Source organism: Balaenoptera acutorostrata, chromosome 9 (assembly GCF_949987535.1).
Source record: "Balaenoptera acutorostrata chromosome 9, mBalAcu1.1, whole genome shotgun sequence".
Classification (NCBI taxonomy): domain Eukaryota; kingdom Metazoa; phylum Chordata; class Mammalia; order Artiodactyla; family Balaenopteridae; genus Balaenoptera; species Balaenoptera acutorostrata.
The window spans coordinates 28,289,757-28,313,084 of record NC_080072.1 but is presented as its reverse complement, the minus strand read 5'-3'; the positions used below and the strand labels follow the sequence as shown (position 1 = coordinate 28,313,084).

Here is a 23,328-nt window from a genome sequence, read left to right as displayed (position 1 = left end):
AGTTTTCATCTTCCATTTACTTTGCATCTTGTGCCCACAAATTTTTCCTAATATCTTTTTCAACACATGGATAATGTTTAGCCTATACCCCATAGTAGCAGGTGCTGTGTTACTGCTGTTACTAAAACCATACCAAATAAGTCTAAAACCATCTGATTCCAGTTTCAAAGGGATGGGCCATAGTTCTGGTATTCTAGAGTTTAGAGAAGAATTATATCACTTTGTCACTCATTTCAAACTTCTTAATAACTTAACCTCCTAAAATAAATAAACGGATATGCCTTTGATTTTGTACCTATTATTGAAATACAGTTATTTCCCCTTGGCTCCATTCTGAGCTCAGAGAGGACTTTTACACTTCAACTACCTTATTTTATCACCTGTCTTCTATAATTCCCTCCTTATTTCACTTCAATAACCTTCACAATATTAGAGTCCTTTACTTTGTACTTCAGTTTTATATTACTTAGCAATAATCTAAAAATGGCTATTAGTCCCCAGCAGTCCTAATAATCTACCATAAAAGAGAAAATACCATGTTTTTCCAATGACTATGCCACCTTTTTAGTCCTACTACTGATTTGGTATTTAATCAATAAATAGGGCATTATCCTGTGATTATCAACAAAGCTTTCAAAATTTAAATTTTATTTATAAAATAATTAGCTAGCCTAATTTTTATTCCCTCCAAAAAGTTCTATCGACACCCAAGACCAGTATTCCATCGCCTCCTCTCCTTTACCTCATTCTTAAAAGCACTATTGAGACAAATATTTACAAATACATTTATTACTGAATCTTGTCCGGAGTTTCATAAAAATTGTGAAAGTTCTTTAAATTCTACAAATTATAAGGAGAAAAAAATAAGCGAAAGAATTCCTTGATCATCCAGTTTTAAATGAATTGCTCTCTCGCGTCAAAAAGCAAAATAGCAGTGACATTTTTATTTATACTCAACCTTTCTTCTAAGAACATGTAATCTGTAAGAGTGACTATTACCCCAATTTTATCACTGAGGCACAGAATTACAGAGATTGAACTGAAGTGAACTCAAGAGGTTATCTAATCTAGCTTCCATCTCCAAAAATGACTGCATTTTAACAATCCAAGCGCTATGTCCACCTTCTCTATTTTTCAAAATCCCCAGGGAAGATGTTACAACTTGCCTTAGCAATTTGCTCTGGTGTGTAATATCCCTTGTTTTACTCATAATCCAAATCTGCAGATAAGAAGGAAATAAAACCCAGTCTCCCAGCTCCTCAGTAAATGCTCTTACCCAGATGTAGTTATAAAACAACTACAAAAATCAGTAGATGAAGAAATAGATATTTTGAAAATAAAAATTTCCAATACCTAGTCAACTATTCACCTGTTTCAAGCAATATTCATTTTGAAAATAGTCTGGTATAACAAAATAATTTATACCTATCTTCATTTCATAATAAATGTTTCCCATTAATAAGAAAAATAATTTCTAACTATTAGATGTATATTTATGAATCCTAAAGATAAGAATAGCAAAGATAAGAATACCAAGATAAGAATTTAATGGGAACTTTCTGGGTGCCAGGCATTGTATTCCACACGTAATATCACATTGAATACTTACATCAGTTCTATCAGGTAGGCATATTATTATCACCAGTTTTCAGATAAAAAAATTGAGACTCAGACAATGTAAGTTATCCAAGGTCTTATAGTTAGTGAATGACAAAGCTAGGATTAAAACCTAGAGCGTTTGGTTATGTTTCACTGTCTCTCTAATACATATTTAACAAATTTTAGTTGCTTTTATTATTATTAACAAGCTACTTTAAGATACAGTGAAAAATCTTTATCTGAAAAAAAAGGCTTTTTTTCCCCCCCAAATTCCCATTAGTTTCTCTATATTTTTAAATATCAAAGAGCTGGGAAGTACAAGCACCTTCTAAAAAACATGCATTTATATGACAAGTAATACTTTAAAATTTGTTTTTTAAAGTTTGCTGGATTGTTACATGATTTTTCTTAGGCCCATCCAGATTTACTTTTTAAAATTATATAGATATTTTTAAACTGAATTCTAGTGATTTCAGACTTAATTTATTGTTTCAAGGAACAGGGGTGCTTCTAGGTTTTACTACTAGTATTCTAAATGAAAAGGAGCCATTTTGAGATTTGAAGATAGTTAAATTGGCTTCAATCTAAATATCTTGTAAAATATTATAACCAACTAGAATGTTTCCTCAAGTGTAAACATAACTTTTAACTAGGGAAATGGCCAACTATGTTAGCCAAATTATTTCCTGAGATACTGTTGCTTTATTAAAGTAAGTTATGTTGTTAGTGCAATAAGCATATATCTAAACAGCTGAATTTTTGCATTCTATATAATGCCTTCTTAATATTTCAGTTTATTAGTTGACATGATATATAAGAGGAAAAAACACATTTCAAGAGTCACAAAAACTCTGAAATTTAATTTATACTTCAATATTTAATACAAAATTACCTTTTTCATTGTTTCCTTTCCCACTGTAATCTCATGCCCATCCTGCCCCGTGCCATTCTTAAAGAAAAGAATTCGGACTGAGGTCTTCTCAGTAAGTTTCTTCATTCTTACAGAAAGAACAGGCTTGGTTTTCCGTATTTTGACATCAGTAGGAAGCATCAGCCCATTCATTGTCCAAGTTACTTTCTTCATTAACAACAGATGGTCTAGAAGAGAATTTTTTTTTTTAAAGTCAGGTCAATATTTGGCTTCAAAATTAAAAATGGACACATCATGCTTCCCCTCCCCTTATTACCTATATCATATACACTGGCCAGTCTCCATCCATAGATGCTGGTTTCCTGAAATGCTACCACCAGCTTCCCACTAACCGTGACATAAGCTGTAGCAAGCTGTCTGCTCTGATAGCCTGCATAAATCATCATTTCTGAAGGGAACAGATGTTCAGGGTATGAAAGAGTAATACCACAATTTAGTCCTAATTAAAATTCACCTTAGCATGCCTCTATCACTGATCAGATGCACTTGGGCTGAAAGAGTCCACTGAAAGGGTCCAAGGTCCTTTGCTTACTATAAAACAACATGGGTCCTGAACTTTTGTGTTCTTTGGGGTTGGGAAAACACTTTTTTTTCTCTTTAATATGATTATTATCCAAGTTGCTTTAAAGATGATGACCTCCAAGTAGTAACCTTATACATAATTCTTCTCCTGTGACTAGAATGAAGGTGGCTTCTAGGATATATTTGGTAACAGGTTGAAACTATTTCACTAAAAATGAAAACCAGTTTTTCATTAACAATTTACTTTGACCCATACATTTTCAAAGATATGTGCATGAATATAAGTTTCAAAACTCCCACTAATATTAATGGGAGTGCAAATAAATTACTATGTATGATTTTGAAAATGTACGGGTAAGAACAGAAGTGTAGTATATTGCATACTAAGTTGCTGTCACCATTTCTCCCTTTTCAAGAGGTTTCACTTCATAAATAAATAATTTGCACCTTGGTTATTGACTTTATTTGTGCATTCAATTTATTTTAGATTATATTTTCTTTTCACATAAATTATAAAATACAATGATTCCTCCGTCATCTGCTCTTTATTTGTCCTAATAAGAGAAATAAAATTTTATTTGCATAGAACTTAAAATGCCTGCATTTATCTGTTTGCTCAAGTTTCCAAATAACCCTTCACTATTAGTATTTACCTTGAAAGAAGCATGGCCTCTTTAACCTAGAAATGGTACTTTATATAAATCTGCTAGTATTGATATGAAACATGAACCGGTGGTTGTATACAAACTTCAAGTCCCAGAATGGCTACATTACATGTTCAAAAAAACAAAAACACTTTCTCTCCCTCTCTCTCTCTCTCTCCCCCCAACACACACATACACACTTACACATACATACACATACACACACATATACAGTGGGCAGGAATATGAGCAAAACTTGGAGAATAAATTAAAACTAGAAGATTATAAATATGACTAAGACTTCAAGAAGAGAAAATTTTTTTACAGAAATTAGTTACATATTTTGTCACCTTGTAATCTTAAATTGATAGGAATTAGAATTAGAAAAATAAGCTGGAAGATAATGAGATCATATATGCCTGAAAGAATTGAGAACAGTGGTCAAATAAATACTTGTACATGTATGTTCATAGCAGCACTATTCACAGTAGCCAAAGATGGAAACTCAATGTCTACCAATGGGTAAATGGAAAAATAAAGTGTGGTATATACATATGATGGAATATTATTCAGCAATAAAAGGAACGAAGTACTGATACGTACTACAATGTGGATGATCCTCAAAACATTATGCTAAGTCAAAGAAGCCAGACATAAAAGGAGATATACTGTACACTTCCATTTATATGAACTATCCAGAATAGGTAAATCCATAGAAACAGAATGCAAATTGATGGTTGCCAGGGGCTGGGAGTGGGGGGAATGGGAAGAAATAAATGGATAAGGGGTTTTATTTTGGAATGATGGAAATGTTTTGGAACTACATAGGAATGGTGGTTGCACAACACTGCAAATGTACTAAATGCCACTGATTGTTCACTTTATTTTTTATTTTTTATTTTTATTTTTTTTAAATTTTATTTATTTATTTTTATTTTTGGCTGTGTTGGGTCTTCGTTTCTGTGTGGGGGCTTTCTCTAGTTGCGGCGAGCGGGGGCCACTCTTCATCGCGGTGCGCGGGCCTCTCACTATCGTGGCCTCTCTTGTTGCGGAGCACAGGCTCCAGACGCGCAGGCTCAGTAGTTGTGGCTCACGGGCCTAGTTGCTCCGTGGCACGTGGGATCTTCCCTGACCAGGGCTCGAACCCGTGTCCCCTGCATTGGCAGGCAGATTCTCAACCACTGCGCCACCAGGGAAGCCCTGATTGTTCACTTTAAATGATTAATTTTATGTTATGTGAATTTCACCAAAATAAAGAAAGAAAGAAGGAGGAAGAGGAGGAGAAGGGGGAGGAAGAAGGAGACTACTAATGGCCAGTATCTCTGAAAATAAAAAAACATCTCTCACTGGGAAAAAAATAAATTCTTGTATTTTGATAGGAGTATACCCACAATCTGGACACGTTCCCCCCCCCCCGCCAGATGCTTTGCATTATGGAAAGGGTATAATCCTTTAAACTAGGTTTGAATCTCAGCTCGGTAACTTAGTGGCCCTAGATGAGTCATACCTCCCTGCATCTTTGATTTCTCACCTACAAAGTATGCAGTGGGGACCACTCCACCAGCTGATGAGGATTAAATATCTTACATGTAAAAGTACCTAACACATTGAGGTCACTCCATAAATGTTGGCTTCTTTCCCCACATCCCTGAAGTCCCATGCTTATGGAGCTCTAGAATATATTAACTGTTACATCAGAGTCCAACCAGAAAAACAGAATCCATTCAGAGTTTTTGAGCAGAGGGAACTGGTTATGTAAGTAATGGAAAAGACCAAGAAGCAACAAAAGGACAGTGACACAACCCAGAGATTAGCAACCGCAAAAAACCACTCCCACCAAGGCCAGAAGGAGAAGGCGTGACAGGTACCCAGATTTAGAAAATCTTACCAATAAAGCGTTTTCCCCTTTGATTTTTCTGACCAGGCCAGAATTAGGTTGAGGTGAGTGAAGGGCCAAGAATGCAAAATTTAAGGAAGCATGCTCGGGGTGGGGCAAGTGCACAACCCTCAAAGTGAGTGCCTCCTTAAATCTTGTCCTGTAGGTGCTGCACTAGTCTCTCCCTAGTCCCAGCCCTGGCTTTGACTATCTCTTCTATATGCAGAATTCCTGAAATTCCACTAAAAATAATGCTATTAGCCAGACACTGTTTTATATGATTTACAGGTTTTAACTCATTTAGTCCTCTCAACAACCCTATGAGAGGACTATAATACCATTGTAATACCATTACCCTCAATTTACAGGTGAGAAAATTGAGGCACAGAGAAGTTAAATAACTTGCCCAAGATCTCACAGCTTGTAGGTGATTGTGCTGGGATATGAAGTCAGTTCTAGAAACTGTGCTCCAAATCACTACACTCTTCGGTCTCCATCATACATTTTCTGCCATTTTTTCAAGTTCAATACGTCTGAAACAAAATTTCACATTTTTTTGCACAACTTGATGCACCCTTCACACTTCTTATTTCTGTCAATGTTTCCACTTTTTTCAAGGTTTTCCACTATCTCAGGGAGATTTTGAACCCTTGTCTCCTATTCATTTCTCTGCAACCAACTGCTTATTCATTCAACGATATTTATCGGGTGTCCACTCCTCAAGGCACCAGGGTGACAGCTGTGAAGAGGACAGAATAGCTTGTACAGATCACAGGCTCTTGGGGAGAGACAAACAGTGGAAGGCCTCTCTGAAGAGGGGACACCTGAGCGGAGAGGCCTGAATGATGAGAAGTTAGTGATGAAAACCTGAGGGAAGGAGCATTCCAGGCAGAGAGAAAATCAAGCACTGAGTCTCCGAGGTGAGAATGAGCTTGGCGGGTTTGAGAAAGAAAAATAAAGTAAGTTTGGACAGGGGGAGAATGTGTAGGATAAAGCCAAAGGTAGAAAGGGGCCAGGTTGTGTAGGCCAGGATGAGGGGTTTGGGGTTTATCTTGGATGTGACGGGAAGCCATTGGAAGGCTCTCAGCAGAGCACCTTATGCAGATCAGACTGTAACGGAGTGTAGGGAACACTGGGGGTGTCCCCTGGATTCTCTGTACCAGGCTCGTGCGCCCAAACTCCAGCTGCTGTAGCTCCAGGCCATTAACGCCTCACCGCTGACCCTTCTCCTGAGACCTGCCGTGGGCTGAAAGGAACCAGCCCCCTAGCCAGGAAATGCCTGTGATGTGATGAGCTCTTCCTTCCTCCTCAGGGGGACAGTCCACAGCCAATGACTGGGGGGACACACAGCCAGTCCCCTTGCCTCAGGGAAGGGCAGTGCAGCGGTGTGTTTCCCACTCCAGACTGGGGCCAGACTTCAGCCGAATTCAGGGTTTGGCCGAGCTTCTGCCTCTGCCCTGTGCCGCCTCCCTCACTCTTTCACAGGTTTCACCTGACAGTGTTCCCTAAGGCCCTTGCACAAAAATCACCATCTCAGGCTCTGCGTCTAGGGAACCTGACCTCAGACAGAGTCAAAGAAGGGAGACCTAACTCTCAGCTCTGCTGTCTTCACGATAACTCTGCAAAGCATCCTTCCTTTCCATTCCCAGCCAGGCCCACTGGCCCATTTCTCTCTCGACCTCATCTGAGAGATCATCTGCAGGAGCATCCTAATTGTATTTGATCCTCCTCCATTACATCTGACATTCTATACTCCAATTACAGCTGCATTTCCCTACAACATCAATTTTGTCATTGTCCCATGAAAAAGTTCTGGGAGTTAGCTTTTGAAGTTTTCCACGAGTCAGTCAGCCAGCCAGTCTGTCTGTATGTCTGTCTGTCGGTCGGTCAAGCAGTCCACAAATACTTATTGAGCCCATCTTATGTGCCAGACCCTGTGCAAGGAATATGAAACAGACACAATCCCTTCACTTAAATGCACATCTAACAGAAGAGTTTACTGACAATCTGACCTTATCCAAACTTGGTTTTATCTTACTCTAGTTTATAGCACTACCTAAGCTGTCTGTTGATTATTCCATGAATACACCAAGTTCATCTTTAAGTCCATCCTTCACCTATTCAGACTCAAGTCCTTCTCAAGATCCAGTTTAAGACCTTCCTTCAGTGCTCCAGCCTAAAATGACCTGTCATCGCTTGAATCCTTTGAGCATTTGCAGCCTGTAACACCCACCCATATATTCATTCAACAGTGTTTGAGAGCTTACCACATGCCAGGCACTGTACTACCTGCTAGGGAAAGAGCGTAAACCATCTGGAATTATTATGTAAACGTTTTATAAGTGTATATCCTATTTCTGCTTCCATATTTAAACCCTTAGAAAGTAAGAATCAAGTCTGTATTTCTCATTACTTGCTCCCGGGTATATAGAAATTCACTGCACATGGTATAGTTACTAGATGTTAACCTTTCCTGTGCATTTAAATGTTCAACTAATACAAATTTAATTTTATATCACTTTTCATAACATACTGATTATGCAAAATAAACTTTATTGCCTATGTGTATGTACCTACCATCTTTATTTCCTATCTCTCCCCAGTGTGAACTTAAATATGGTTGTTCTACCACCTTGATGTTCACTAATGACCACAATGGATACAATTTTTTCAGGAAAAGAAGAAAACTTGCCAAGGAGAACGGCTTGGCAAATGAAGGTCTAGAAGGAGTGGAATAGACTGGGATGAACTCAGAGTATATTTAAGGTAAATGCTTATATTTTCCTCAAGTCTCCCTTTGGAGGTCATCCCTTCTAGGAAGTCTTTTCCAGCTTGGACACCCTGCTTTCTGCTCTTTGTGAAGACATCTACCACTGAACTGACCCCACTGCACTAGCACTTTATGCTTTCTTGGCTAAACATGCGCTGCTTATCTGGGGCATGGAGTAGGTGCTCAATAAGTGCTGAATGAATTAATGAACAAACCTGTCTTTTATTCCAATAAAACATTTCAATAAAAGGAATATATTCATAATTCTATTACCTAAAAACAGCTAAGGACACTTTACTCCACTTAAAAATTAGGCAGCCTAAATTTTTTTTTAAATCACATTTCTGAAGTTCCAAATAGGTTTTTTGAAAGAACTCTAGGTGGATCTAGGAAAACCACATAATAAATTTTCAAATAAATTTGAAAATATTCTTTACAACATAAATTATACATAGGTGTTTTTAAAGGTACTCCTACTTTCCAGATCCTTGTTGATAAACATGGAAAGACTATTGGAAATATATAAAACTTTTTATACAAGTAAAGATTTTTAAACCAAAAATCAGCCTAATAAAATAATACTAATGATGACTAAAACATATTAATATACTAGATAGGCAGCAAAGCCTTAAAAGCATGGGCTCTGAAGCCATACTCCAGGGATCTGAAACTTAACTTTGCCTCTCACTAACTCTGTAACCTTGCGAAATCAGTCAATCTCATTTGTCTTAGTTTTCTTATCTGAAAAATGGGAACAATAATAGTAATTCCCTTACCTGTTTTATGGATGAAAGAAATTTCTACAGATAGAACACTTTTGTGTAAATATGAAACACAGTAAATGTTGCTGATATTATTACCCTCCTCGTGATTTCCACCAAGAAATTAGCATATAGAAAGCAGTGTGTTAAGTACTTTGTATACACTAACTGGTCTTATCCTCAACACCGTACGAAGCAGATAATATTACAATCTTCATATCACAGATGAGGAAAATGAGACCTGGAGAAATTAAGCAACTAGATCTGTATAATAAATCGATTAAGAGAATCAGAGACCAGACCCAGGCTGAATGATTCCAGAGCCTGCTTTTTTAACCGTGACACTGTACACTCCCTCAAGCGCCTAAAAAGTAATAAAAGAATTCCCCTAATTTAAAATAACTGGATTTCCCATGCTTCTTACTTTCCCACTTTCCACCATCATCCCACCTTAGCACCCATTTAAAAAGCATCTGCCTTTAGTGGCTATATTTTGTTCAACATGTCCTTACGGAAATGACTGTGACTCAGTTTACAAATCTTTGTGTCTGTTGTCAGTTAAATAAGGTTTCTCAACCTCTGCAAGTGTTGACATTTCTTTGTTCTTTGTTGCGGTGTGGGGGGGGGGAGGGGCTGTACTATGCGTTGCGGGATGTTTAGCAGCATCCCTGGCCTCTACCCACTAGATGCCAGTAGCACCTTCCCCGTTGGGATAACCAAAAAATGTTTCCAGACATTGCCAAATGTTCCCCAGGAGTTGAAATTTCCCCTAGTTGAGAACCACTGCAGTAAAGGAGTTTGAGACACTCCCCTTCCGTAGAGGTGCAGGGAGCTGCGAATAAGCTACTGGCACACACCATGCTCTTTTCCGATTCCAACTTTTGATCAAGACTTTTCCCCTCCCTCTTTGCTGGGCTATCTTCCTTCCTTCTCAACTCAGTGCCACCTCCTTTAATCTACCCTCTTCAGGCTTCACAGCCTCACCTTTGCGTCCCTCATTTTATTGAACTCTTCCGTTTTTGTATGTGTGTCCCTGTCAGACTTTGAACATTTCAAGGGTATGAAATGTGTTTTCATCTGTGTACCTCCAGTATCTGGTATGTTGTAAACATAGTGTGCTTGCTGGATGTTTAACAAATAATAAAAGTTGATCATACATTTTCAATGTAAGCATTTGTTCCCTGCTGCAGAGCCAGCACCTGAAATAATGTTTAATCCCATAGTAAATGCTCAATAAATATTTGGAAAATATTTTTCAAACATTTCAGATCAGAGTATGACTATTATTTCATTAGGTGGATACTAGGTAATATTTCCATTAGGTAGATATTAACTTGACTTATATTTTCTCTGTATATTGGAAAAAGATTACATTTTTATACTCATGATTAATCAGCATTTTCATTATCATGTCCCTCCTTGAATTTACTCAGAAACCAGAATATGTATCATGGAGGACAGCTCAAAGTAAGAAGAAGCAAAAAAGTCATAGACTTAGTGCATTACTTTGCACGGGTTCAGAACTGTAAAACCAATGAAACTTTAAAAATGATTGACTCTAACCACCCATTTCATTTACTCAATTAGTCATTCAACATACATTCACTGAGTGCCTACCAAACGTTCCCTGCTAGAGACGCTGCACAGGGAGGACCTCAGAGTTCTTGGTCTTTTGGGAGAACAAGAAAGGAAAACAACACACAGTATTGACAGGTGCTTAGTCAGAGATGTCACAGGGTATTGAGGGAGCCTGGAGTAGGGGCACCTGCCACAGCCTGTGGTGGCCAAGAAAGTCTCCCCAGGGGAAGGATGTGAGGTAGGACTTGAAGGATACATGGAGTTGGCAAAAGAGGGAAAGCATCCTCCAGGGAGAGGAAACAATGGAGGTGAAGACCCAGAGTTATGCAACAATATGAGAGACTGTTGGGAGGAAACTGAACACAGAGAGGTCAGAGATGGGAGCAAGGAAGGCGGGACGTAGCCTACACAGATCAGAGCCTCTGCACAACTCTAAGAAGTCCCACATTCCCCAAAGCAAGCCATTCTAATCTTCTGGGCAGGAGGGACTACTGGAAAAATCTTCCTTACATTAAGGCAAAATCCATTTCCCTATGGAACAAAGCTATTGGGGTAAGCGAGGACGAGTACAGATCTAGAACAGCATGTCTCAAAGTGTGCACCACGGGCCTTCTATATGAGAACCAACTGGAGGACCAGGGAACCCTCACATTTAGCAACACGAGGTGAATCACAGCTCTAGGGACATATGCCTTCATATGAAGAAAGGTAATGAGGGCTGACAGCCAGGGTAAGCATTATTACATCCAGAGGCAAGAAGAAAAACAGGATCTGACCCTTTTACACCAGCTTGGAGCACCTGAGGATGCTCAACAAAGACCTGAGTGGGTTTTAGCCCTGGTGAGAAAGAGAGTTAAGCAAGGCTGGGAGTGGGTGGAATAAGGAGTAATCAAGCGGTGAGGGGACTGTTGGGCATGGGGGAGAGGAATCCAGTCTGAGTATTAAAGCAAGAAATGTATTGCCATCTAAACCCACTTTGAACTTCTCAGGAAACATACTAGCCATAGCTAACAAATGCTTTCTACACCTCTGTCTTTTGTTAACTTTCTCATCTCAAAACCCTGACATCCCTCCCAGGGCTGAGGCTACCTGGTACCTTTGTAAGAATTAGAAAACAGCCTCGGGCCTCCCTGGTGGTGCAGTGGTTGAGAATCCGCTTGCCAATGCAGGGGACACGGGTTCGATCCCTGGTCCGGGAAGATCCCACATGCCGCGGAGCAACTAAGACCGTGCACCACAACTACTGAGCCTGTGCTCTAGAGCCCGTGAGCCACAACTACTGAGCCCACGCACTGCAACTACTGAAGCCCGCGTGCCTAGAGCCCGTGCTCCACAACGAGAGAAGCCACTACAATGAGAAGCCCGCGCACCGCAAAGAGTAGCCCCCGCTCACTGCAACTAGAGAAAGCCCCGCGTGCAGCAACAAAGACCCAACACAGCCAAAAATAAATAAATAAAATAAATAAATTTATAAAAAAAAAAAAAAAGAAAACAGCCTCTCCACCCCCACCCAGCTCCACAGTCCTTCAGCTGTGCACAACAGGGAGCAGTGGCCCGAAACCTTCCCAAAGGTCACCCCGTCTCCTCTTTCTTACTTCCTTACTTTCAATAATAGTTAATAAGCACCTATTGTATGCAAGGTACTATGAGAAATACAAAGGGAAGTGTTAAATGAAGAAGAAAGCCTCCCCCCACTTCCCAACCACCAAAAGAAAAAAAGATTGAGGGTAGAGAATGGGTAAAAAAGGGCATCCCTGAGAGGATGTGGGAAGACTGAAAATCACAGATCTATAGGTTCCTGGGAGAATAATTTATCCCAGCACTCCACTTCGGACCATTGTCTCGTCTCAGACAAGCATTAGCATAACCATTAGCCTCTCTGCCATGTAATTATTCTTGGGCTGGCTTACTCTGGCCCCCTGCCAAACGGGAACATTCACAAATCTACATATGAATTTGGGATAGGGGATTATTTAATATACTCCTTCTAAATGTCCACTCACTGTTTGCGGCCAGGCAGGCTGCTCTAATGAGGTCTTTACCCTCCCCTCCCACCACGGATGGTTCATCATGGTACCTATTTGGTCCTTCATTCAGTCACTGAACAACATTTACTGAGCAACTATTAAGTGCCAGGCCCTGTGCCAAAAAATGATGGTGAACAAGGCAGCCATGGTTTATGCCCTAAGGAACTTGGTTTAGAGGGGAAAACAGATGTTTATTTCACCAGTCATTATAAATCTGATGATCACAAAAGGGTACATTGAGAATGAGCTTATCCTTTCTAGTGGGAGCTTCCGTAGAAGGTAGGACCAAATACAATGCCAATCCATCCATGAAGCTCAAAAGCAGGAGCCTTGGAGTTCCCCTTTGGAGAGTTCTTCAATCTCCCCCTTGTTGACAGTTTTCTCAGCAAATTCTCTGTCCCTACACACACAACTGTCAAAGACGGGGTCCTAGTCTCACTTTATCATCTCATGCCCTCCTTTAAATTTGCTAGCCACACCTAGTGGGTTCCAAAGCATCATGACCAGACCCGTCCCAGTGTTTCTCTCTAGAAAGTTAAGAGCCCACTGGGTGAGGATAGGGGTGAGGCCTGCACTCTAGTGAAGTTCTAGTGAAGGTCTGTCATACCTTGGGAAAAACTTCCCCAAAGGGCTACATCCCAGTCAAGTCCCCCTGACTGTTCATGTTCATACACTTACTCTCTTGCAACACTCAGAGAATATTATGCCCCAACCATAGGATATATTTTATTTTGAAGAACCCACATCCTATTTTATTTTCTTGGCTTTGTTTATAACCAAATCATGAAAAAAATAAAGCATGTTCTAGCATTAGAAGGTCTATCTACAATATCACCACATTTTCTCAGTCTACTTCAAAAAAAGCCAATGCCTGCCAAGAAATTAAATAAATCTGGGTGCTCCCCACATTGTAATTTTCCATTTTGCATGTGCCAGGCAAAGAGAATACTGCCTTATTCTGTCACCAGAATAAAAGCAGCAAACTTGCAACTTCAAATCCATGAGCTTATTAAAAATCTTATTTTTAAAAATTCATTCTCTTGTAGTTGGGCAATAAACTTGAAAATACATTAATGCTCTGACTGTCAAGTAAGTATAGATAATGACATTAAATATGAACAAGCACATCATTTCATGGGCGCAGGACGAGTTTATAAAACATAAATGCTCTGACAGTAAGAAAACATACTGCTATATTCAATTATATCATCTGCTCAAAATACAATTGCTTCTATGTTTGGTAAATAGACTAAATCCAGGTCACATTCCTGTGTTCAACTGAGTTTCTAGTCACTCCCTTTTCTCTAAATACTTGCGTTCTTTGTTTCTACATGTTCTTAAGTGTCATGGTTTATTGCTATAGGCATGATGGCTATACTTAACTAATAATGACAGTGGTTGTCATTAGATTTTTAACTCAGTAACACTAGTCTGACATATCATTTGAAGTATGTCTTCAATTTAAATTTGATTAAAATTACAAACATCCCATCTATTGTGCCAATCAAAATGTTGTCACCCTTTCCCTGAACTTTTCTATGAACTTTCCTGAAATAAGTTATGGCAGCTTAAAGTTAAGGCTAGCCTTGGGTCATACACATATTTTAAAATACCACTCTTGGAATTGAGCAGAGCAAGGCCAACTGGGGCTCCTTTTCTAAAAGGACTTGATTTTGACTTACACCCCAGAAAAATTCTCAAGGCAAAAAGTACAATATAGTGAGACTTCCAAGGCTTTAACTCAGATTCCCATATCATGCTGTAACACAAGTGCTCGGCAGGGATTTTAATTTGGTTGTGTGTATTTTAAGATCTCGGACCTAGCAAATACCTTTGGTAGTAAAACCAGGTACTTTCCTGTATGCAAAACTGATGGAAACGTGTTGAGCAAGTGATGGAGCAAAAGAAGGAAAATAGATAAAGAGCACGTGCAAATACAATGTTTTAGACACATATACAGCAGGCTTCTTACACGCATCGTCTTATTTACTCCTCATAGTTACACTATTGGGCTCAATTTATGGATGAGGAAACTGAGGCTTAGAGAGGTTAGGTGACTTGCCCAGGTTCATAGAGTAGTTTGCTTCCCTGGCAGTGATAAAAAAGTAGAGACAAATTATTGTGTTGTTGTTGCTGTTATCCTGAACCCAGGCAGCCATTCTGGGAAGGTAACAGAGGACACAAGGTTCTGATTAATAGCCTTGGGATCTTTTTTTTTTTTTTTAGTGTTTTTCTATGTATGGGAAGATGCAAGAGCCTGGGCTCACTGAAAATATTCCTTTGATATGCATCTTTTTAAAAAAAAGTAAATAAATTTATTTATTTATTTATTTATTTATGGCTGTGTTGGGTCTTCGTTGCTGCATGTGGGCTTTATCCAGTTGCAGCAAGCGGGGGCTACTCTTCATTGCCATGCGTGGGCTCCTCATTACCGTGGCTTCTCTTGTTGCGGAGCATGGGCTCTAGGTGCGCGGGCCTCAGTAGTTGTGGCACACGGGCTCAGTAGTTGTGGCTCACGGGCTCTAGAGCACAGGCTCAGTAGTTGTGGTGCACGGGCTTAGTTGCTCCGCGGCATGTGGGATCTTCCCGGACCAGGGCTCAAACCTGTGTCCCCTGCATTGGCAGGCAGATTCTTAACCACTGCGCCACCAGGGAAGCCCTGCCTTCGGATATTAACAGCATTTGGAACTTTAGTTATGTTTATGAAATGCTATTCTCTGTGTCCTATTTAGACGACGGATTTATAAACATTTAATTTTCAAATAATTTATCTTTTTTTTTTAGAAAAATAAGACACTATCCAATAATCCTTTTAGATATTATTACCTCTATTATACAGGTAAGGATAATGACGTGCATACCAATCTGCCCAAGGTCATATAACAGGGACTAGAATCTCGCAATACCATCTGACTTCAAGTCGAGTGTTCTTCCCACTAAATCATAATGCATTTCTCATGTCTCTCCTAACAGCTGTCTGAAAGCTTCAAAAATGAATGGTTTGGGGCTTCCCTGGTGGCGCAGTGGTTGAGAATCTGCCTGCTAATGCAGGAGACACGGGTTCGAGCCCTGGTCTGGGAGGAGCGGCTGGGCCCGTGAGCCACGGCTGCTGAGCCTGCGCTTCTGGAGCCTGTGCCCCGCGACGGGAGGGGCCGCGATAGAGAAAGGCCCGCGCACCGCGATGAAGAGCGGTCCCCGCACCGCGATGAAGAGTGGCCCCCACTTGCCGCAACTGGAGAAAGCCCTCGCACGAACCGAAGACCCAACACAGCCAAAAATAAAATAAATAAATAAATAAATAAAAAATTAAAAAAAAAAAAAATGAATGGTTTGGAAGGCAAAACCCTGAAAGAGTACATATAGACTATATAAAAGAATTCTCAGGTAAAGTAGCAAGCAGGGTAGGTAGACAACTGCCTAAGAGATTTCATTTAAAAAGGTTACTGCAAACGCCTGGTTCAGTTTTTAAATTCCCTCCTTTTGTTTCCATGACATCATTTGTTCTTGTGATACCACCCTTTTTATTGCCTTTATAACACTTAACACTGTCAATAAATAACTTATTTAGTTCTCTATATGTTTATGTCTATTGCTTCTTCCACCTTATTAGAACCAGAGTTCCATGAGATCTCTGTCTTGTTCACACCATATACTGGCATACTGTAGGGACTCAATAAACACTTCTTGAGGAAATGACTGAATGAACGAATGGTCTCTCTTTAACTATTCCTCTGTCTCCTTAGACGGAACCATATTCTTTTTTTTATTGCCTTCCACACACTCTCACAGCTCTAGTCAGGGAGATATTCTCTCTGTCCACTTTTACCCATGTAGCAAACAACTCAAGGTGATAAAGACAGCATTTATAACCCTTCTGAGTTAATATCCTAGTGAGAATTAAAATTTATCAGACTTCTTTGCAGCTATGACAGAAAGACCATATCCAAAACCCTTAAGGTCAGATGTGATTCCATAAGTAGAAATTTTTGAATTTCAAAAATGTTAATATGTTACATATATCAAATATTATGTAATGTGCCCAGCAAGGTCTAGGAGAGCAACCCATAATCAAACACATTAATTATTTTTTATCAAAACAATCAATTGGTTATACCAAATAAGGTCCTGCTATTAAATGAGTTATGAAAAAATTGTTTGGTCATCTGCAATTTTGGATTTTAGAATTGCATATTAGAGACTGTGGACTTGTAGCACTAACTCAGGGGTTGTAAGGAGAAAGTATAATACACTTTAAGCACATGCTGAGTGCATGGCATGCAGAAAGTATTCAAATTATCAGGACAGTTATAGGTTTGCAGGCATCTTCATTAAACAACTGTAGCCTCTGTGTGCATATATACAATATATACAATGCAACAATTCATGAATATGTCAAGAATTTAGATGTTTCTCAATGATTTGTTATTTTGACAGTATGAGATGCTGCCATATGCATGCTCTAAATTTTCCTACTGGCTAAGGATTCTTTTCGGTGGGGGGGGGGGTCCATCTCTTGCAATGTCTTCAGACCCACATCTGTTTATATAGTAAGGATACTGTACACATTTATAGGTTTAAAACTTTTGAAATAGGGAAATATATAAAATATATGCCTATAGTTTTACCCTCACTTGTAGAAATAGATAAAAGAATCATGTGCTCTCTCAGAAGTGGGTTTTTTTCTTTTTTTCTCTGCATAATATCACTTTCCTGCTTTTGGTATATGCAGCTAAGTGCGAGATGAGGTGGACTGACAATCTCACCTAATACATATACTATGCAAACAAAATGATAATAGAGAATTTGGGAACACCCACTCTAACTCCTGCTGCAGCTGCCCAAGTTAAGTAGTGGTCACCCTATGGGCGAGCATCACAAAGCCCAGTATTAGCTTTAGCAGGACTAATGCAGCCATCAGTGCAGACAGCACTGTAGCACTGTCTTGAGATCCAGCAGCAAGAATAGCAGTGTGATGTGGGTAGTGGGTCACTTCTTGAAACTTGTGCTTTTAACACAACCATTTAAAAATCGACAAATTCAAAAAAAAAAAAAAAAAAAAATCGACAAATTCAGGAGACATATAATGGAACAGAATATAATGCATGAATCCAGGTTCATTAAACTCATGCATTTTTTGAAAAACAAAATATGACAGAACATTTCATTACTGATGCAGATATGAGAAAAAGTGTTATGCTGCTATTTAGAATGTGTCTTGTATGCCGTGGAATTGAAATATTTCCAAATCATCAATAATTAAAATGATGAGAATCCATCATTTCACTGACATTTACTTCTACATGAAAAGATGGCCTATTTTAAATGTGCTCACACATATTCTTGTCAATCACTAGCTGTCACAGCAAATTATTTCATTTTGTACATCACATGGCAGTTAGCAGAAATCTCTAGGTTTAAATTTAGATCTTAGGTGTAGTATCAAGAACTCTTTTCATGGATTTTTTTTTTCTGTGACTACATCTTCAAAATACAGTATATAAAAGATGTAAAATCCTATTTGTAATACTCAGTTTCACTTCTGGTTAACAAAACTCAGGACTGAAATGAATCACTATAAATGATAACACTGAAAGCCAAATAGTAAAGTAGGATATACAGGAAAGAATGAAAATACAAAACTAAAATAAATAAATAAATAAAAATAAACAATCAGAACTCCATACAATGAAACTTGGACCTAATGAATTAGGCCCAAACAGATTTTTTCCCTCATCTTTTTTAAAACATTTAAGCTACTGCAGAGCATGAACCATTTCTTATGCTAAGTTTGCATTGCCTACAGCTCCTAGCAGTTATAAAGGAGCTGAACTCTTATAAACCCCATGAATCTGATGCAAGAATTTTTACTGTGCCACTATTAAGCAGAAGATCCAGGAAACTGTGAATAAAACCTAAACTGTATGCCCATGAATCTGAAAACTTTAAAAATGCCTTTTCAAACAACTCATTAACTACATCTTCACAGTTCTAGAGGAATCATTAATAAATTTCAGAATCTTCAAATGGCAGAATTACAAAACTTAATAAGACAGTTGATCTTCATCAAATGTCTTCATAAAAATTCTTTCTGTTCTTCCCACACACAATTAATCTTTCTGTTTAGGTGTTCAACTTCAAATATAAGAATTATTCTAATATTGCATTTCAACAGGGAATGCTTCATGTCAGTCTTGACCTTGGCTTGACCTCTATATGAAAGCTCTGTGTTTGGAGGTATGTGATGAATAGCTCTCCAGCTTTCTATTAAATCCAGTGCCACTGGTTGTCAACAGTGATGCTCAAAAGGGGTGGTAAAATATTTCAAAAATCAGAGATGTTCTGCAGGTCTCTTTCTACCTTAGTAAATCTGGAAATAGTTCTAAGGCAATTTTCACTATCTACACTATTTTTCTAAAGAATAAGAAAATAATGAAGTATGGAAATATAACTGCCAAAATATACATAGATTTATTTGGCTTTCCTGTGCCAGAAATAAAGTAAATTTTCCTTTGGAGGGCCCAAAGCATTCGGTTTAAAAAATTTTTTTTATTTAAAATCAGAGATGAAGGGATAATGACAAAAAAAGAAATCAGACTATGAGTCCCTTTTTTTATCTGTCTCTGATCTGGCCTCGTACCTGGCACATAGTAGACTCTCAATGAATGTTTGTTGAATGAATGAAAATCAGTATATTAAAATAATGACCAGTTACTGACTCTAATGCTTGTTGGTTAGTTGTACATAAAATATTCATGCTCATTTGGAAAGATACAACAGTAACACCAAATTCTGCCAGGTGTTTTCCCCCTATTTACCTTAAGAAAATAGAATTTTCCAACTTCTGAGAATGCCTCCTTACTCTGAATTTATCTACCATTTTCAAAGCTACTCATGCATGTTTTATTTTTATGGTAAACTCATGACAACAAGCTGGCAAATTATTGATTATCTATGAAACTCATGCAAGAAAGGTAATTTTAACCTGATTTGAAAAAGTATATGTGAATGTGTAGGTGGTATATATATATGAAATCTCCCCACACCCCTCTCAAATTATATACATATATATGATAAATTACATATATGAAATAAATTATTATTTAATATATATATAGTAAATTATTGGTGTTTATATTCTTGTTCTGAAAGAAACCAAGTATCAGTTTTTAGGCTTATAGGCTTATCTATGAGCTTAACTTAGACAAGTGGCTTTTTCCCCATTATACTTAAGACTTTTTAACGGACATGTGATATGCTAGTCTGTGTCCAAGCTCACCTACAATTTCTTTTCTCAAAAGACGAGGCACATCTGCCACCTGCTCTACTCCGTGTCCCAGCAACAACTGTCGAGCAGCATAAAGATTGATTATCAGTCAAAAACCATTGCACAACACCAGATTTTGGTGGGTTAAGCTTGCTGATCCAGCAAGAGATGGTGTGAAATTTTCAGGAGTGCGTGCCAACATTTTGGTGCTAAAAAAACAGCAGTGCATGTCACAGTGAAACACAGCCAAAGATACGCAGACAAAGCAGAGAAGTTTTTTGTTCTAGACTTGGCTTTAAAAGGATAAAAGAGAAAACAAAAAGTAGGAGGAAATTAGTTTGTACATTTAAAAATCATCCACCCAGCTTAGTCATGTGTGTAACCTTGTTATTTTAGGCATACATGTCCAGATCTTCTAAGAAGCTTAGCTATAAATAATTTTTATATATCTCTTGCAAAATACCATAATCATAAGAACGGCAAGTACTTCTGATTAATAAAAATAAATGAGGATCTTAAGGAAGCATTTATTACATATATATCTGAATATAAAAAAGTCACAGAAACATTTACCCACAAAGACTCATGCTTTTATACAAGCAGATGATTCAATGAATACAAAATAAAGGCAGCCATATTTTAAAGTTAAAGCAAAATTTGAAAACTATATGGGTCTACACTACTGCATAGGTAATTTTCACTGAGTATTGTAGCAACAAGTTTCTTTACAAGGACCAAATTACCTTGAACTTTCTAATGAATTCAAGAAGTTATTTCCTAATGATCAAGTATTCTTAAAGAGATAGAAATCCTAGTATCATTTTATATAATAACATTAATAGAAGAAGAATTTTCATCACTTCATCTGTAATGAACTTCAGAATTACTTTTCTTCTACTTATGCAATTACTGCCTAGACTTGCCTTTGGTTCACTGGCTTTACAGCAGTTGCAGGAAAAAAAAAATACTTCTAATAAGGTATAAAAAGCAGAGGGGAATACAGCAGTTAGATACACTGAATTTGTATGGCAAAGTTCTTATGTCATTTAAATGTGATTACCATATACAGCACTTGATAACAGACCCTGGGTATGACATGCTTAGAAGAATATTCTTAGACAGTGGTACTTTTATTTCTCTCTTAAAACAGATTCTTTCCCACTGAAAAAAAATTGTTTTTTTTTATTTTAGAAAATCTCCACATTTCTGAAATGTTAGAAACAATGGACTTTTAAAAAAGACCTTACCTACAAGTGTGTCTAAAATATACATAACCATATTTTGTAAATGTAAAAAATATATATATATATACATTTCAAGGTTAAAAGTCAAGCTGTAGCATTTATCTTATGAAAAATTTTATTTGGAAAATCACATGTATATAAGAATTATGTGTTCATTACTGGCCACATTTTCAAAATTATGTTAATGCCATCTGAAAAAAGACCAAGAGTGTAAATGAATAAATGATACTTGAAACTTTGAACTATTTTCTGAGAGAATAAGTCTAATGAATTATGTCTGTTGAGTGTCACAGAAACTAAACAGTAAATTCAATAATCTCTGATTTAATTTATTATATTTTCACCATTTAACCTCCTGCAGGCTCCCTAATGTCTATTCAGATCTATATTAAATTAAGCACCAATGCTAATGAAGGGCAATAAACGTGGCTGTCAGTGGATTTTTCTTTCATTAAGCACATTATCCTCTTACTGAGCTGTAAATGCGTAAACATTAGTTTTGTTAAACCATGCAAAAAAGACAGAATGAAAATCATTTTTTAATTGCACCCCTTAAGCAATTTACTGTGGGGGGGGGTAGGGTGGTGTTTTTTTTTTGTTTTTTTTGTTTTTACCTTTAATTTTTTTGAATGGATCTAAAAAGGGCTCTCCCGTTGAAACATAAACATCGGCTTCACAGGGTATGTCTTCGGGTTCGAGGGCTTCAGTGCCGTCTGCCAGGAATACTCGTCGTGCAGCCATGTTCAGATTCAGCTTTTCCGTGCACTCCTCCAGCAACTAACAGAAAGCAAGAGGTAAGAGAAAGGGATTGACAACAAAGAAAGTAACACATTTCCGCTAAACAAAAGACGCAATGATCAAATAGAAACCCACTGAGCCACTTGCCAAGTTAAGTAACTCAATAACTCCGCCAATATGGTTATTTTGTAGCAGTTGAAAATATACAAATAGGTTAATCACAACACTGAGAATATTTGATTCTCAAATTCTAGTCCTTGAACATTCCATCATTTTAACAATGTTATAGAGATATAAAGCCATTGTATCTGTTTAATTAAATATACTACTTATATATTGATTAAAAAAGGAATGAAATGCCTGTGAGGTCTATGTATATACATATAAGCAATTTACAGATACAGACAATTTTAAACAATAAATGTCGTCTTTCTCACTTTTCATAGATAAAGAGAATAAGGGAAGAAATAAAGCACTGAAAACTTTTGGACACCAGTTACCAAGGTGATGGTTGGTACAGTAACTTTGGCAAAAACTGTTCTAGATCCATTTTTGTAAGCTGTTACTCTAATCACTCTGGGTTGAAGTTTGTATCTTTGAGACAATCTATGCCAATCCTGGTCCAACTTAAATTTTAAAGAAGAGAACTCTGCAACTCTGAAGAGAAAAACACACAACAATTTGTGCACGTTAATTAGTAAAAATATTTAAGTAAATATTATCCTTGGTATTTTCTACAGATACAAGCACTAACGATTGTTCCTAAATATTCCTCAAAAAAAAAACAAACTTTTTTATAGGATAAGATTGTCCATATATACTTAAATATTTTAAAAAATTTAATACATGATAAGTTTGCCAAAACTGTTCATGTAAAACACATATCTCAGAATAAACCATTTAAATCATTTTACTATAAAACATCACAACACTCATTTAAAAAAATTATACATATATATATGCTATATTCTAACAGAAAGCAAAAAAATAGTAATATGGTCTTAACATCATGAAATAGTAAATGGCTAAGATTTTCCCTTAAGTTTTCTTGTTTATCAAAGTTCTTCGATTTTTTAAAAAAGATTTGAAATTCAAATACATCATACTAAACTTTTCATTCTGAAGTCAATTTTATTGCTTTCATTTCAAATTGCTTGGGGGCAGTAAGAGAAGATTTCTAAGTTTTGTTTTCAGTCAAAACCAGTTTCAATCCGTATTATTTTTCTCAGCAAAAGTACATGTAAATGACTAACATGTCATACTTTTTACTTAAGAGTTCTCTAGCTAACCCTGGTAACTCCTAATGCCACAGCAGCAAAGTGAACATTTTAAAGTAAAAATGTGAGATAAATTAAAACCACGATATATCCACCT

The 23,328-nt window shown here is 37.5% G+C and overlaps 1 protein-coding gene across 1 annotated transcript in view; it reads right to left on the bottom strand.

Moving 5' to 3' along the window:
• Positions 1-23,328, bottom strand: part of DCDC1 (doublecortin domain containing 1) — a 481,625-nt gene that overhangs the window by 411,512 nt on the left and 46,785 nt on the right. Inside the window, 3 exon segments of the mRNA XM_057552454.1 lie at positions 2,492-2,697; positions 21,831-21,993; positions 22,455-22,611. Of these exon segments, the coding sequence (XP_057408437.1) occupies positions 2,492-2,697; positions 21,831-21,993; positions 22,455-22,611 (526 nt within the window).